This window comes from Alternaria arborescens (genome assembly GCF_004154835.1).
Source record: "Alternaria arborescens strain FERA 675 chromosome Unknown contig_37, whole genome shotgun sequence".
Taxonomy (NCBI): Eukaryota; Fungi; Ascomycota; class Dothideomycetes; order Pleosporales; family Pleosporaceae; genus Alternaria; species Alternaria arborescens.
In genome coordinates this window covers 20,521-36,053 of record NW_021167892.1, presented here as the reverse complement: position 1 = coordinate 36,053, position 15,533 = coordinate 20,521, and the positions used below count along the sequence as shown (strand labels likewise).

The 15,533-nt window shown below is 50.3% G+C and overlaps 6 protein-coding genes across 6 annotated transcripts; 4 read left to right on the top strand and 2 right to left on the bottom strand.

Moving 5' to 3' along the window:
• Nucleotides 1-152: 152 nt before the first annotated feature.
• Nucleotides 153-794, bottom strand: AA0111_g10574 (hypothetical protein; the record flags this gene model as incomplete). Its single annotated transcript, XM_028644340.1, has 1 exon — nucleotides 153-794. The coding sequence occupies one exon, from the start codon at nucleotides 792-794 to the stop codon at nucleotides 153-155; it is 642 nt and encodes a 213-aa protein (XP_028501777.1).
• Nucleotides 795-2,543: 1,749 nt separating this feature from the next.
• Nucleotides 2,544-3,983, top strand: AA0111_g10573 (putative glycosidase crf2; the record flags this gene model as incomplete). The annotated part of the gene is made up of 3 exons (XM_028644339.1): nucleotides 2,544-2,661; nucleotides 2,714-3,169; nucleotides 3,226-3,983. 3 exons carry the CDS (start codon nucleotides 2,544-2,546, stop codon nucleotides 3,981-3,983), a joined length of 1,332 nt encoding a protein of 443 aa, XP_028501772.1.
• Nucleotides 3,984-4,910: 927 nt separating this feature from the next.
• Nucleotides 4,911-6,723, top strand: AA0111_g10572 (hypothetical protein; the record flags this gene model as incomplete). The annotated part of the gene is made up of 4 exons (XM_028644338.1): nucleotides 4,911-5,276; nucleotides 5,325-5,567; nucleotides 5,626-5,947; nucleotides 6,011-6,723. 4 exons carry the CDS (start codon nucleotides 4,911-4,913, stop codon nucleotides 6,721-6,723), a joined length of 1,644 nt encoding a protein of 547 aa, XP_028501771.1.
• Nucleotides 6,724-7,951: 1,228 nt separating this feature from the next.
• AA0111_g10571 (hypothetical protein) lies at nucleotides 7,952-9,106 on the bottom strand (the record flags this gene model as incomplete). The annotated part of the gene is made up of 1 exon (XM_028644337.1): nucleotides 7,952-9,106. One exon carries the CDS (start codon nucleotides 9,104-9,106, stop codon nucleotides 7,952-7,954), a length of 1,155 nt encoding a protein of 384 aa, XP_028501774.1.
• A 1,603-nt stretch (nucleotides 9,107-10,709) lies between these two features.
• AA0111_g10570 (High-affinity methionine permease) lies at nucleotides 10,710-12,476 on the top strand (the record flags this gene model as incomplete). Its single annotated transcript, XM_028644336.1, has 4 exons — nucleotides 10,710-10,896; nucleotides 10,948-11,046; nucleotides 11,099-11,921; nucleotides 11,984-12,476. The coding sequence occupies 4 exons, from the start codon at nucleotides 10,710-10,712 to the stop codon at nucleotides 12,474-12,476; spliced, it is 1,602 nt and encodes a 533-aa protein (XP_028501773.1).
• Nucleotides 12,477-13,236: 760 nt separating this feature from the next.
• Nucleotides 13,237-15,458, top strand: AA0111_g10569 (hypothetical protein; the record flags this gene model as incomplete). Its single annotated transcript, XM_028644334.1, has 4 exons — nucleotides 13,237-13,632; nucleotides 13,682-14,310; nucleotides 14,366-14,959; nucleotides 15,014-15,458. 4 exons carry the CDS (start codon nucleotides 13,237-13,239, stop codon nucleotides 15,456-15,458), a joined length of 2,064 nt encoding a protein of 687 aa, XP_028501805.1.
• Between the last annotated feature and the right edge of the window lie 75 nt (nucleotides 15,459-15,533).

Here is a 15,533-nt window from a genome sequence, read left to right as displayed (position 1 = left end):
CGTATGATCTCAAGACGTCCTTGAGTAGCTGTGCAGACGTATTCGTTAATCATGTCATCTGAGAATTCTTAAAGTGCAATCTTCGGTGATTGCAGCATCTTGACCAAAAGTGATATCCTGCGAAATCTTTGATCGGGTGATGCAACGGAGTTTTATAGTTTTGGTACTGCTCTTGACTGTCTTCCTAAATCTTGCTCCTTCTTCTCCCTCTCCCTGTCGTTTAGCCGAGCCTCCCACTCCCACACCTCCCCGGTGAACCTACTCTTTTCCCACTTCTCATATATCTTCCTCCTCTCCTCTTCATCACTAGCCCCACACATGCTGCTCCAAACCTCCAACTGTTCTTTGAACCCGGGATTTGGATCGCAAATTGGTCGCCCTTCGCATAACTGCTCCAACGCCGCCTCGGGAGTCAGTTTGTACTTCCACATAAGGTACGCGCAAACCATCGCCGCTGATCGTGATTTTCCCATTGCGCAGTGGACAAAAACGCCTCCATCTTCCTTGTTGAGTGCCGAGTCGATGTATGCAACGGCATCCGGGAAGTATTGCAGGAGGTTTGTGTTAGGGTGATCCTCTGAGCGGACGTGGAAATGTTTCAAATGTTGGAATTTCTCCTGAAGTAGTGGGTCGTAGTCTATTACTGAGAGGACGTGAGTTATGCCCGCTTTGTCTATCAGGTCGCCTTGGTACAAAGCGTAGAGACCGCCGATGTGGAGTTTGCCCGCTCGCGGGACGAGGTCGACCCATCCCATGCCTGTGTGTCCGGTGCTGCCGTGGAGAAGGAAGGACATGTAGATGCGTCAGTGTGAAGAGACGAGAACAACAGTGAAGCTTCCTGATAGGAAAACTGAAGGATGGGCGAGATGGCGGGTCGTGTGATGGTAGTGCGAGCTGGCTACGTTCACGGCGAAGAGTGAAGAGGGCGGAGAAAGTACCGAGGTACGATGATTACACTGTAGCTTCTTCGTCTCAAGCTCATTACCACACATGTTTTTAGGCGTCAAACTACCATTATAGATCTCCTGGGGTGACGCCAAAAGCTCTTTATAGTGATAGAATGTTATGTGAGAAGTGCCGTTGATTATGGGTGCGAGGAGAGTGCCCCACGTGCGTCGAACGCCAGCGCAGGGTGATGTGCTGACTTCATATTTCCACCTCTACAGGGTCTGATATCGAAAAGCGAAGCGCAAGTATGGGTCAACTGAGATGCAGACGAAAACGAATTCAGAACCTTTGACGACAACTGCCACAGCTTGTTTGGAAGGCCACTGCTAACAAAAACGATGAATGGATTTCATTTCGTCAACTTGAGGGAAGGAAACCGCAATTCCTAAAAGGTTCCAGGGGCAGACTAAGAGCCGGTTACCTATACTTCCATTATTGTTGTCAGATCCTCAGGCTGGCTTGGGAGGTAGGAGGGAAGGCTGGTGGTAGTCTCCGCAGCCTCGGAGTGATTTCAGCGGCATTTACAATGCTCGTCTTTGTCATTAGGTCGATGGCTAAGTCTCTTCTCGAAGTGATCTTCAATAACACGGGTTATTCTTAGTCGGTCTATAGATGTAGCGTGATGACAAGGCAGATGTTGGTGATCAGGCGACGTGCAATTTGCTCGTGTTGTGCCGCTCAAGCGGAAGCGGAGTCTATCCCAAACGTACGGGTGGCACCCCGCAAACAACAGCACAGTGCCACGATACCGGCGACAAGGCAATGCGCGACAGCTAGACAACCTGAGACAGGAAAATTTGTGAGTAAAGTATGACGATATGATACCAGGATTTTTCATGGGGAAACAAAGCACGTGGGGCGCGAGGGTCCTGCAGGGTGAGCCAATTATAGCCCCTAGCGGTTATCGATAGATGCAGGGTGGCGATAGCGGTGCGCAACACCAGGATCATCAGGGCAGGCCAATGCAGGGCAGTTGGTAGCTGACAGAAATTGTTTTTCGAGGGGTAAAACATGACGACTGTCTCATGAGTTTTACCGCGTGTGAGAGTGCTCGAGAGAGCGATGAAAGCAACGATTGTACGTGACGCCAACGCGCCAATGCAACCAATGCATTTAACACACGACACAAGCGGCTAGCCTTTCCGTGAGGTTGCGGGCTAGCGTGATCGTGTGTGGATGGTGCCCCGTATCTGCCCACGCCTCGGGCCACCCCTTCTTCAAAGAGAGTGTTGCCGCTCGCTCCTGCCTCCGTCCATCTCTTCCGTCCATCTTTCTTATCCCTCGGGACCACCTTCGCTTTACTAACCCGACAGCTTAATTCCTGGTTTCTTCAAACCTCACACTCGCTTGCCGAAACCGCGCCATCCCGTCTCAGGGGAACACACACGACGGATATTTCACGCGTGCACCCTTTGCCTCGCCGCACTGCACCCGGGACCCCTACACCTGCCGTTTCACCCAGCCAAGACCCAAAGAGCGACCCACGACGAGTGAGGGAGACGTCGTGATACCATCGTCTTGATCGCGCCGCGACTCCACTTGCCGACGATAAAGTGCTTACACGACATCGAAGATCCCGCAAACGGTCCGAAGCCATGGTACGAAGTCTACTGTCCGCCGCTTTTGCGGCCACAATATTCGCAGGCACAGCGCTCGCTGGAGCAAAATGCACAAAAGATAGCCACTGCCCTCAGGACACTCCCTGCTGCTCTCGTACGTCCTGCCAAGGCGCATTGTGGTGAAAATGGTGCTAACAAGCGCGCAGTATACGGCGACTGCGGTGTCGGCGCTTTCTGCCTCGGTGGCTGCGACCCCCTCATGTCACACTCGTTCGACTCATGCGTCCCCGGCCCTGTATGTAAATCTGGAAAATATTCGCTAGACAGCCTGGACGATGTGCAGACCATCGACAAGTACCTGGGAGATGCATCCAAGATCAACTGGCAGTCGCAGGGCATGCCCACCATCTACACAGACCCCAAGACCAAGGAGAAATCCACCCTCTTGACCATGGCACAAGGCACAGTCGGAACACTTCTGGCCTCTACCTACTACGTTTGGTACGGCAAGATCTGCTCCAAGCTGAGCACAGCCCAGGGCAAGGGTGTTGTCACCGCCTTCATTCTCATGTCGGACGTCAAGGACGAGATTGATTTCGAGTGGGTTGGTGTAGACACAAGCCACGTGCAGTCCAACTACTACTCGCAAGGTGTCACAGTGTGTAAGTAGTCCTACAATCCGCCCAAGCCCCCTCGTACAAGACTAACACAAATCCAGACACCAACGGCGAAAACCTTACTGTACCTGACTCCAACACTGTTGAATCCATGCACGAATACTGCGTTGACTGGAAGGAAGACACCCTTACATGGACTATCAACGGCAAAACTCAACGCACCCTGGAGCGCGAGTCGACATGGAACAAGACATCTGGTCGCTACTCCTACCCTCAGACACCTGCCCGCGTCATGCTCTCCCTCTGGCCCGCCGGTCTACCCACCAATGAAAAGGGAACAATCGATTGGGCAGGAGGTGAGATTGACTGGAACTCGCCCTACATGAACAACGGATACTACGCCGCCCGCTTCTCTGAAGTCACAGTCGAGTGCTACGACCCACCAGAGGGAGCCCAGATCAAGGGCAAGAAGACGTACAAGTACACAGACGAAGCTGGCACCAACAACACCGTCGCCATCACCGATGATGTAGTCGTCCTGGGTTCGCTCATGGGCACAGGCGAGAACCCAGGTGAAGCCAAGAACAACGACGACTCAAAGGCTACCGATGTTGCCATGGTACCTGGTGGTAACCCTGGAGGCGGTGCCGGTCGAGAAGTCGAGCAGACCAGCACCGCTGCGAACCCGAATTCTCCCGCTGCCGAAACCGATTCTTCTAGTGGTGCTACCGCTGAAGGCCAGTTCATTCAGGGTGGCACCAGCATGGGTGCTGGATCCGTTGTCCAGCCTGGTCTGAGCCGTATGGGCGGCTCAGTCTTTGCCATTGTTGTCGCTATCGTCGGACTCATGGCGTTATAGACACATGTCCTTTCCCGCTGCATCACGCCTTTTTCATGTCTGTCAGTTTTTGCGGTTTTTGGAGTTCGATACCTTGCCTTGCAATTTTTGTGTACTGGGGAAAATGGGGGCCTCGTTGTCATGTTGTACATAGTGCATGCAATTCCTTTTTGTCTGTGACAGTCTTCCTGCCACGTCCTGTTTCCTTCTAGATTCGCTGCATATGCTCGATACAATACGAAATGTAATAATCTTCTAACAGCTTGTCAACATGCAATGCACGGAAAATCTTGAATTGGGTTTGGCTTCGATTATGGGCGTGAGGAAAGTATCAGAGGTCAGAACGAACCGAAGGAGCGGGCGAAGATCATACACGGCTTAATACTAAAGCAAGGTTCGGATCCGAAAAAGACAACGAAACGATAATATCACTCTGCAGTGCTCGATGCGGTGCAGCAGTGGCACGATGAGCTAGTCCATTTCCGTCACTGCCGCATCATGTACAGGTAGCAGCCAGCCGTTACGGAAGGTCGATTGGTTCTCCCGGGAACTACATGCATGCCCCGCGCAAATGTGGATATGGGTATAACAATTCTCCACACAACTGCCGGAACGGTATTCGAGGTCAGGGTACCTGTAAGCGCTACACAATGGCGGCCCAGTAGTATCGGGCTCATGCTGACTATAGTGGAGTTTTCCTGCGAGCACTATATTACCATGTCGATGACTATAGTCTCGCAAGATGGGCTTGTCGGGAACATCGAGCTGGGCAAGACTTTTCTAATACCGGTCTTTGCATCATATCTGCTTGGCTGATGGGATGGTTTTAAACCCAGCATGCGTCCTGATTGCTGGAGGACTTTGCGTCCTGAGACACTATTGTGACCTGCGCCTCTGTTACTTTTGAGGAATCACCCTGCGGTCATTTTACAGTTTTTTCTCGTCATCATGTCTCCTGCGTTCTATGCTCTGCTGGCCGCCTTGGTAGCCGTAGCTGCCTATAGCCTACGTAAAGTCGGTCGAAGGCCAGCAGGTTACCCTCCAGGGCCACCGACACTGCCCATTATTGGAAACCTGCATCTGATGCCAAAAGAGAAGCCGCATCTCCAATTTCAGAAATGGGCCGAAGAATATGGGCCAGTGTACTCACTCATTCTCGGCACAAAGGTCATGATTGTATTGTCGTCGGATCAGGCTGTAAAGGATCTGCTGGACAAGCGCAGTAGTATATACTCGTCACGTCCGGATTTGTACTTGAGTAATATCGTGAGCGGTGCGTCTGAAGTAAGCGGTGGATTACGTATGCTGCTCATGGTAAGTCGCTTCGAGATGATCACTTGGTCAGAACGCTCATTGAAGTAGCCGTACGGAGATACATGGCGTATGATCCGGAAGATCGTGCACAACAACCTCAACATCAAGGCAGCCAGGACATACGTTCCATACCAAGAGTTAGAGAACAAGGCCATGCTCGTGGGGTTCTTGGATAGTCCAGACCTCTTCACCGACCACATCCGTCGCTACACCAACTCATTGACCACGCAAATGATTTTTGGTTTTCGTACTATAAGTATTGATGATCCCAAGTTAAAGCAGCTCTATTCGGTAAGTTCATGTATCTCCAAGAGCCTGTTGCTCATATATCTAACAACGCTATCTCTAGGGATTCGAGAAGTTCTCAGAAATTTCGGGCAAGACAACAGCTGCCCTTCTCGATCTCTTTCCAGTACTCAGAGCATTACCTGACTGGGCGCTTCCTTTGCGAAAATACGCAAGAAACCTTCACGAGAAGGAGTGCGAGCTATACATTGGCCACTGGCTCAATGTGAAGAAAGCCATCAAGAATGGAACATCAAAACCATGCTTTTGTCTCGATTTAGTGCGAGCACAAGACGAAGAGAACTTCTCAGATGCCCTTGCTGCTTACGTGAGTGGTTCGTTGCTGGAGGCAGGATCGGACACCACTGCTGCAACGCTCATCGGCTGTAAGTAAACTGTACCAAACCTCCATACATTCTAGAGCCTACACTGACTCAGACACCCAAAAGTCATTCAAGCAATGATCCTCTTCCCAAAGGTTGCAAAAGCTGCCCGCGAAGAGCTTGACCGCGTATGCGGCGATCGTTTCCCGACACTGGACGACGCGCCAAATCTGCCTTATGTTCGCGGCTGCGTGAAAGAAAGCATGCGCTGGATGCCCACTGCCATCCTTGGTGTCCCGCACGCCGTTATCCGCGACGATGAATACATGGGGTATACGATTCCTAAAAACGCAGGCGTAATGTGGAATGTTTGGGCCATACATAACGACCCTACGCGGCATGCTGAGCCCCGCAAGTTCGATCCGCAGCGATATGCGAATGATAGCCAGACTGCGGCTGAGGCGGCGAACAATTCAGATGCGAGTAAGCGGGATCATTTTCTTTTTGGGGCGGGGAGGAGGTTGTGTCAGGGTATGCATATTGCGGAGCGGTCGTTATTTTTGGCAATCTCGAGACTGCTCTGGGCGTTTGAGTTTGAGCCGGGTAAGGGCGAGCATGGCGAGGTGGAGTTACCAGATGCAGATGACCTGACAGAGGGCATGTTGGTACAGCCAAAACCGTTCAAGGCGAACATTGTTCCGAGGGATGAAGACAAGGCAAGAGTTTTGAGAGAAGAATGGGATAAGATGGGAAGCTTATTGGGTGAGGATGAGCAGTGGAAAGTGCTACCTGAGGGGTTGATTTGGAAGGAGTATGATAATGCTGCGAAGACGGCATAAACTTTGAGAGTATATTCGTATCTAGAGAGGCTTATCCTTCGTTATTCTTCCAAAGAAATTCTGCACGACATTTGGTACCTAGTTGGGTTAGCTAGTGAATGCTCAACCCTGGCTGAACACGGCTACTTACACTCCATATCATCACAGCCGCCGTCCTTGAGTATTCGTACACCGCACTCAGGGCAGGGTTGAGTAATATTACCGATGACCCTCAGCGCTTCATCTTCCTCATCAATGTGACCTTTGATGCGCAGTTGATATGCTTTGCACGATTCTCCTCGATGATACGGTCGATCGCAGGGTACGCAAGACAGTGCTCCGCAATTGCGACATTTACAAATGTTCGTTGTATTTGGTTCTTCTTTGGCTGTTTTGCTTTCATCTTCATCTGGCGTCTCCTCATGCACTTGTCCCTCATCACAAGACGAAGACTGACACCAACGCCATCCTGGTGTGTTGTTGCCGATATGAATACGCTCAAGTTTCTTGAAACGCGCAAACATGTCCTCGGAAGCAGCAGTCTCGATGTCGTCAACTTTCATGATAGCAGGACATTCTGGACAGCGGATGCCAAATGTCTTGTTGTGGTCTCCACCTATTCTTACGTTCGTGTCCTCGATCTGTGTGTCTACATATCTCTCAAGACATGATTTACAGGTGTTTATAAGATGCTCGCATTCAGCAGAAGGGTTGAAGTCAGCAAAGTGACGCTCATGTTTGGTTTCACCACATGTAAGGCAATGGTAGCGGGCGACCTTCTTCTTCTTCCCAGAAGTATGGGGATCTCCTTTTCTTCTCCGTTTCCCCATAATCAGCCGATTTTATGGTATAGTAGTGGTGTGAGTGCGTGGGGGGATTCACAATACCAAGAAAGGATCGTTGTTAGCAGAGGATTTCGGAGTCTCTTACAATCTGGTAACATATTTATACAAAGAGAAGGAAGTTTCCAAAGAGACAAGGATGCGGAGAGAAAGTTACAGCTCGTTCTCGCTGAGCGCGATGAACCTCTCCAATCTCTAGATGGGCCGGAGCAAACCTTCGGATGGAAGACACTCCAAACCCTTTACAATACAGAGGAAGTTAGAGTTTTCTTAAGAGCCGTGTAGTAATGAATGCAATCTAATAGACATCATCGCCCAAGCTTTGAAATATGTTCTCCACATTCCAGGGTAGTCGGCGAGAGTCGCAGTGCTAGAGATTTATAATTCTTGTTATCTTAACCCATAAATTATTTCTCAGGATTCCTATCAATCCACGCTGTGTTCCCAAATTTTCCTGAAAACGGGTACTGGAACACCTTCTCCAGAGTAGAGTACGGCTCATATTGCTTCCGGTCCATAACAATACTGACATTGCTCGCTAGCCGAGCAGTTTCATTCCACCCAGGTCCGTAGTCCTTGTACTCCGCCATCGTGGTATTGAAGTTCACTCTCTTATCTGTGGTACCCCACTCAATGTATCCATTCGGCTGGATAGAATCATCAAGATAGCAGTTTGCGAAGATGGAGCGGTGTTGGGAGTTCCAAGGGCGGCCGAGCGCGCATTTTCCGGTTGTGGAGAGGGATGAGTTGGCTTTCTTGACGTCAGAGTCGTGGATATAGACGCCGTATTTGTTGACAAAAGTTGTATTTGTACCCTTCCATGCTGTGATGCCGCCGCCGCAACTGCGAAGGGAGACGAGACTAGATTGGATCCATGCTGTGCCGAAACCATAGAAGAAGTCTGTTTGTCCGGCGATTTCATTCTTGTAGAAGTATGCATTTCCTAGTTTTCCAACGTAGACGGTATCTTGGTACGAGTAGAATCCGCAGTAGTAGAAGCCTGTGTTTGCGTAGCTTACTGAGACTGCCAGTGCCGGGCCGGCCGAGTAAGGCGCGTACAAATTGCTGAAATCTATGTTGTACGCGCGGAAATCGGAGTTGCCGAATGGCGTGTCTGCTGGTACGGGATTGCCAGTCGGCCCTGAGCCGGTCGTACTTGCGTTGAAAGTTGGCGCGACCGTGAGGACAGAAGTGTATGCGTTATCTAGCGTAGATAGGCCTGCTCCGGTAGCGTTACGCCATATAACGTTTACAGTGTTCTGGCTTTGATCGTTTGGGGCTTTTGTCTGACCAAACAGATAAACGGGGCCAGGCCGTGTGACGTTTACTTGCTCGGTATAGTTTCCAGGAAGGATCAGGATGTGATGTGGTGTCGTATCGTTTGGCAAGCTCAGCACTGCGGACTGAATGGTAGAGAAGTTCCGCCCAGGGCCCACGAGAATTGTGTTCTTAGGGCAACCGTCTAGTGGCTTCTTGGTCGGGTACTGGCATGCCTTCCGGTTTATCGTAGATATGGCAGCGCATGCCTCGAATAGGCCAAGGAGAAGAGTAGCCCAGTGCATGATGATGAACCGAGACGTCTCGAGATGACCGGAATTGTGAAGAAAGCTTATCCTCGTGTCGGCGAGTGAGGAAGCTTGGCCGGCTCTTTATATCAGCCCAGTGTATCCTGTATGTCCAGGGTTAGGTCTCAAGATACCCGTGATGCAGCATACCTGGTTGCCGGTGTGCCATTTAGCACCATTATCAGCCGCAAGTACGCCTCTAGTATCAATTATCCGTTCGATGCCTCCAATCAGCGTTACCTTTCAGTACAGCGAACGCGGGGAGTATCCACATGGAGAAATCCGGAGAACGTGGGGAAGAGGAGGAACATTATCCACCAATTAGCCCGAACACTAACGAGCCTCGGAAATGATCTCATGTCATCAAAACAGCCGACAGGCCGAGTTATGGAGAAGAAATGAAGACACAGCATTGAGATTCGGAAGCCGTTGTGTTTATATGATCCATGCCGTCCATGAGGCTTTCGTGGCGTCGGTCAAGCTTCGGTGCAGGTCTTGCTGAAGCTTATTCTCGGATGACTCGATGACGCGTCCTTACCATGAACACAACGCAGCATACGGTAGAGTTATCATGTCTACCTCAGGAAAATGTGTGCATGGAGTGTATGTAAATCGAGTGTTGATGCATAGCTGTGCTGCAAGTGTAATGACGCGAGAGTCATTCCTTCGCCAAGGCTGGCTTCTTATTAACGGAAGCTCTTGACGATATCAATGTCGCAACGCAAACGGTGACGAAGACTAATGAAGGTCGGAACTTTGGTTCAATACTGTGAACTTAAAATTTAGCTCATACTATGTCAGACATGAGCCAGCTCGTGGTGTTGAAGAGAAGTGAGTTTCTAGTGCTACCTGAATTTGGCGCTAGAAAGGAAAATATGGGTCACTGGAGACGCGAACGCGAAGGCCCGCCGACAGCTCTCCGCCCACAACTGCATCGTCAACCATCATCTTTCTCGACAACTGAGCATCTAGAACTTATCGCCACAATTTGTGCACTACTTTTTTTCGATCTAGAAGCTAGCGACATCGTGATTGCCAGCAGCCGTTGATTCTGCGCTTCGGAAGCCTCCATGAGATCTAGCCTCACTATACGGGGCGTCATCTTTGCCATGTGCACTTCATGGGATTCCCCTGGCGTTCCTGAAAAACCACAGCTATCGCGAATATGAGCCGAGTTGGAAGCAGAAGTACGCGCCAAGTGCTTTGGTGTTAGGCTAATAATGCCCAGCGATCACGACATCGCCCTTGACCTTTATGCGCATCGTTGAGAGGATCTACCAAGACAATCGAACCAACCATTTGCTTCACCTTCCTGTTCAGGGTTCTTGGAACTGGTCAGCTCTGAACACCACAAGCAACTCAAGCCTCGTTATGTTACAGCGCCTGCTGATCGCGACATGGTAGGAGTGTATTCGCAATTAATTTCGCGTGGCATGCTACAACGATGTTATCGCGCCATTACAGAAGGCTATATGACCCTACAAGACCCCGGCTATCCAGTGGTTGTCAGTCGCTCGCACAACTTCTGTCTAGAGGCCATCGGCGGTACTTCGATCACCAAACTGACGCGAGCTAAGGGGGCTCTTAGCAAAGGCTAAGCATGGCCGCGATTCCTGACGACGACGCAAAGGTTGCGCGGTACACAAACGACGAGACCTCACCCCCACCGCCCGTTTACGAAGATGGTAGTGTACAGGAAGACAATGCTTATGTGTACGATGACTCTCAGAAGCTAGGCTACACAGCCACGGTTTTCGTGATCCTGAATAAGATGATCGGTACCGGCAGTACGTATCCACCACGCATATTCGCTCGAGTAACTGCTTAACAGTGTACAGTCTTCTCTACTCCTTCCGGTATCTTCGCTGTGACGGGCTCTGTCGGCGTATCACTCTTTCTTTGGATTATTGGCGGTGTTCTCACGTTTTGTGGGCTCAGTAGGTCGGATCTCGGTTTGTAACTGAACAAGTCGCGTTAATGCTGTGGCAGGTGTTTTTTTGGAATTTGGACTTGCGATCCCACGTTCAGGTGGCGAAAAGAACTATCTGGAGCGCGTCTATCGTCATCCCAAGTATCTCGCAACATGCGTTCTTGCATCGCAAATGCTTTTGCTCGGCTTCTCGTCCGGTAACTCCTTGGCGTTCGGACGCTACGTACTATTCGCTTCTGGCTCGGAAGCACCCGATGGTTGGGCGGCGCGTGGCATAGCAATTGCTTGCGTGACCTTTTCTGTCGGTCTCCATGCGACATTTCCAAAATGGGGCATCCGTCTCTTCAGCGTCCTCGGCGTCTTCAAGGTCTTCATTCTCCTCTTCATCGTCTTTTCGGGCTTCGCTGCCCTGGCCGGCCATCTGAAGATAGAGCAACCGCACAATTTCGACAATGCATTCAGACTAGAAGTTGGTGATGGCTACGGTGGCGGTGGCTCCTACGAATACTGTCAAGCTCTGCTTCGTATCGTCTACTCGTACAAAGGTTGGGAAAACGCCAACTATGTGTTGGGCGAAATACGAAACCCGAAGAAAACCCTGGCTTGGTCAGCACCGCTAGCAATTGGCGGAACTACCATCCTGTATGTCCTCGCGAATGTAGCTTACTTTGCTGCGATTCCCAAATCCGACCTTGCAAAGAGTGAGGTCATCGTGGCTGGTCTCTTCTTCCGCAATGTCTTCGGCAACAGCGCTGGGGCGCGAAGTCTCCCGGCTTTTGTAGCTCTTAGCAACTTGGGCAATGTGCTCGCAGTTAGTTTTGCCCACTCGCGGCTTAACCAAGAATTCGCGAAGGAGGGCCTGCTACCATGGAGCCGATTCTGGTAAGTTTTGATTGCGAGATGCACATGAAACATACACTGACTTCGCCCCTTTACTTCTACAGGGCATCAAACAAGCCATTCAACGCGCCTGCAACGGCGTTGTTTCTCCACTGGCTAATTACAGTCATCGTGCTTGTTGCACCTCCTGCTGGTCCTGCGTACAACTTCATCACCGATTTGTATACCTATCCCGGCGCATGGATCAACGGTTTCGTTACCGCCGGTCTGATCTACTTACACTACAGCAAACGTGAGCGCTGGGAGTCGCCATGGCATACCTATCTTCCCGTTGCCGTTCTTTACTTGGCTGTAAACATTTTCCTCGCGCTTGTCCCCTTTATTCCTCCGGATGGCGACTGGAACGCAGATGGCTACCCATACTACGTGTTTCCGATTGTTGGTGTTAGCGTCCTGCTTCTGGGTGGATTCTACTGGGTATGCTGGACGAAAATCTGGCCGAAACTTGGTGGATACAAGATCGTCAGTGAACGCTACGAAGATGCGCAAGGCAACGAGCATGTGAAGTATGTCAAGTTATACACGAAGCACGATTGAGGACCACATAGGAAGTTGGTTCTCGATGTGTTCTTATCTGGGTTGATTCTACTGTAGCTATCGAACTGTTACAAGTAGTGTGGTCTGTGCATGCACCGCTGTCATTCAGGCTATCCGTACTCCATCCACTTGTGGACGATCTTCAACTTCCTTGGTGCATAACTCCCGATGATCATAGCAGGCGAAAGAATGTCAAGCAATCTGGATGCTGTTTTATGAGGCTGAGGCAGAGACACTAAAGATTCTAGCTTAAATCGCAGTGTTTCTACAAAGGACTCTAGTAAGCGTATTGTGGTGACGCGACCTCAGGCAAATGTGGGGCCAGTTTATCCGGAAACGCGTTCCAACGCGCAGCGCGTTCAACACTCCGCGTTCAACACCGATTTCCATCTCATCTCCCACCTCACAAGCTAGGCCAAGTGTTCTCAATGCTGCCAGCGAATTCATGCAAATGTCATACTCCCGACACCCTGATGATTCGACATGTGGATCCTCTCGCACCTAGTTCTGTGCACTTATGTGGCGCATCCGGGATAGGCAAAGGCTAGGCCTCCAACCGCTCAACCTGGAAAATATCCCTTTCCTGCTTCACCATCCCAGGCAGCTTCATGCTGCCTGAGCTAGCGCATCAACGACTCTTGCAGTTCCAGAACATAGTAGTCAATTCTGTTTTGTTTAAAGGGCTCCGGTGTTCCAACTCTTGTTTTACACACTTCGAACAAGCCTGAACATTACGACTCTTACTCGCTCAATGACAACAATGGCTGAGACTTCTAGCAAACCGAAGAATGAGTATCCCGGGCTTGGACTTCCTCTTCGTAATTGGGAATGGCAAAACTACGGCTTTTATCCCATTGGCTCCCATAGCAACTGCTATGGAAGCGACTCGGATATCATCACCGTTCGAGAGCTCGCTATGATGGACATTATGGAGAAGCTTACCGACAAAGTCGATTGGCACAAGAAGGTGTTCGACGACGCTATCATCGCTAAGTGGCGTAACGAGGCCCTCTCCATTCCCGATGATCACTTTTGGCAACTGGCTATTGGTGCGAAGAGACAGCATTGGACCCATGACGATAATCGACTCGAGCTTCACAACGATTGGTGCGATCGCGAGTTGGAGAATATTCTAGACGAGGATACATTTAACACTGTACGTTACTTCTTGCCCAAGTCTCGATCTCATTACTCATCTTTAGCAGTGTGTTCAAGAGCTTCGTAGCAAAGCCAAGTATTTCGAGCAGTCGGGCATTATTCCATCTCTGGATGCAGGCCCCTCTGTGGCAAAATCTGACACGCTTGTGACGAGCGAGCTACATGCAAGTCTGCGCAAGGCTTTTGACGAGCTGAAGTCGGACCACGCTGCTTCTCCTGACTGGCATCCAAATTCGGATGATATGGTGCAGGATCTAGTACATCCATCCATGTATCCATTAGTGTACGGCCGAAGTTGTGGCTTTAAAGAAGAGCACGTCGGTGTGGCGGACGCCATCGAGTGCTGGGCTGGCAAGGGCGAGATCATTCCACAAGAACCCCCTGTTGAACATTCAGACAGCGACCGCTACAATAGCATTCCGCTCGAGTATTGGTCGAATACGTATCAATGGCTGCCAGCTAACGTCGCTTTCCAGAATGATGGCACTGTTAAATTCACCAGCTACATCAACAATCTGCACCCTAAGAAATGTTCCGAAATATACCGTACCATCGAGAAGCTGGTCGAAACATCGCTACCTCTGTGGGATCAGTGCTTGAGACTGGCAGTCGGCTATCAAAAATTTGAGGGCGCCGGCCGTATGGATACCCGTACAGGTAAACCCGATAATCCTGAGTAAGTTCGTCAAATACTTGACACTTTTGCAGCTGCTAACATACCGCTTTGATAGCGATGAAAATGAGGAGAACTGGATTCCTGATCATAAGGAAGCGTGTGCTGATGCAGAGGTCAGCGAAGAACAGTTGAGAGATCATGACTACGACCCTGAATATTATGAAACTGAGGAGGAGCGTGCAGAAGCTATGTTGGAAGCCAAGTGGCAGGCTGTCCGCAAACCTCGCTTGCATCCAGTTCCCTTCAATGATGTATCCTACATCCCACCATTAGGTAAGCGTCTTGCTGACAGATATCGCGATTCGGGACTCCAGATCATTGTCAAGATGGCGTCGATCGAGCTCACGCCCGAGAAGCCTGAATTTCCCGTAGGCGGGTGGCATATCGAGGGGCAAATGAACGAGAACATCTGCGCCACAGCTCTCTACTACTTGGACAGCGAGAACATCACCGACAACAGCCTTTCGTTCCGTATGCAGACTTCATATCACATAAACGATGACGATGACTACCCCGTTGGACAAGGCGCCTATCATTGGATGGAGGCGGTGTATGGCACCAACTTGGGTGGCGGCGGCTCGCCATGTTTGCAGAATTATGGAAACGTCCAGACCCGTCAAGGAAGGCTGTTGGCCTTTCCTAATGTCTTGTAAGTTGATTCTGATCATGCTCGAATGTGGGCGTTGACTAATGCTTGCAACAGCCAACACCGCGTTTCACCTTTCAAGCTCATCGATCCCACGAAGCCCGGTCATCGTCGCTTCATCGCACTATGGCTTGTCGATCCCACAAAACGTATCATCTCGACAGCAAACATCCCACCTCAACAGATGAACTGGTACGTCGATTCGCTCCTTGGATCGAACAACAGGGCACGTGAAGAAGCATTGTCAAAGCTACCCCCAGAACTCATAAACCTGTTCGCGGAGAAAGGATTTGCTAGTGTCTCTGCAGCTAGAGAAGCTCAACTTCCTGAGGAGCTTATGGACTTCGTGCGCAAAGATTTCGATGATGGCAAGCACTCGCTTCCCATGAGTTCTGAAGAAGCGAGTGGACATCGTAAGAAGCTGATGCGAGAAAGGAGCGCATTCGTCCAGACCTCAGGAAAAGGATGGCAGAGGCCAAGTTACAACTTCTGTGAACATTGAGTCATATGTATCACTTGATAAGAAACTGAATTGTAGCAACAACATATTTTCTTATGCTCTAGAACCTGTCGAATC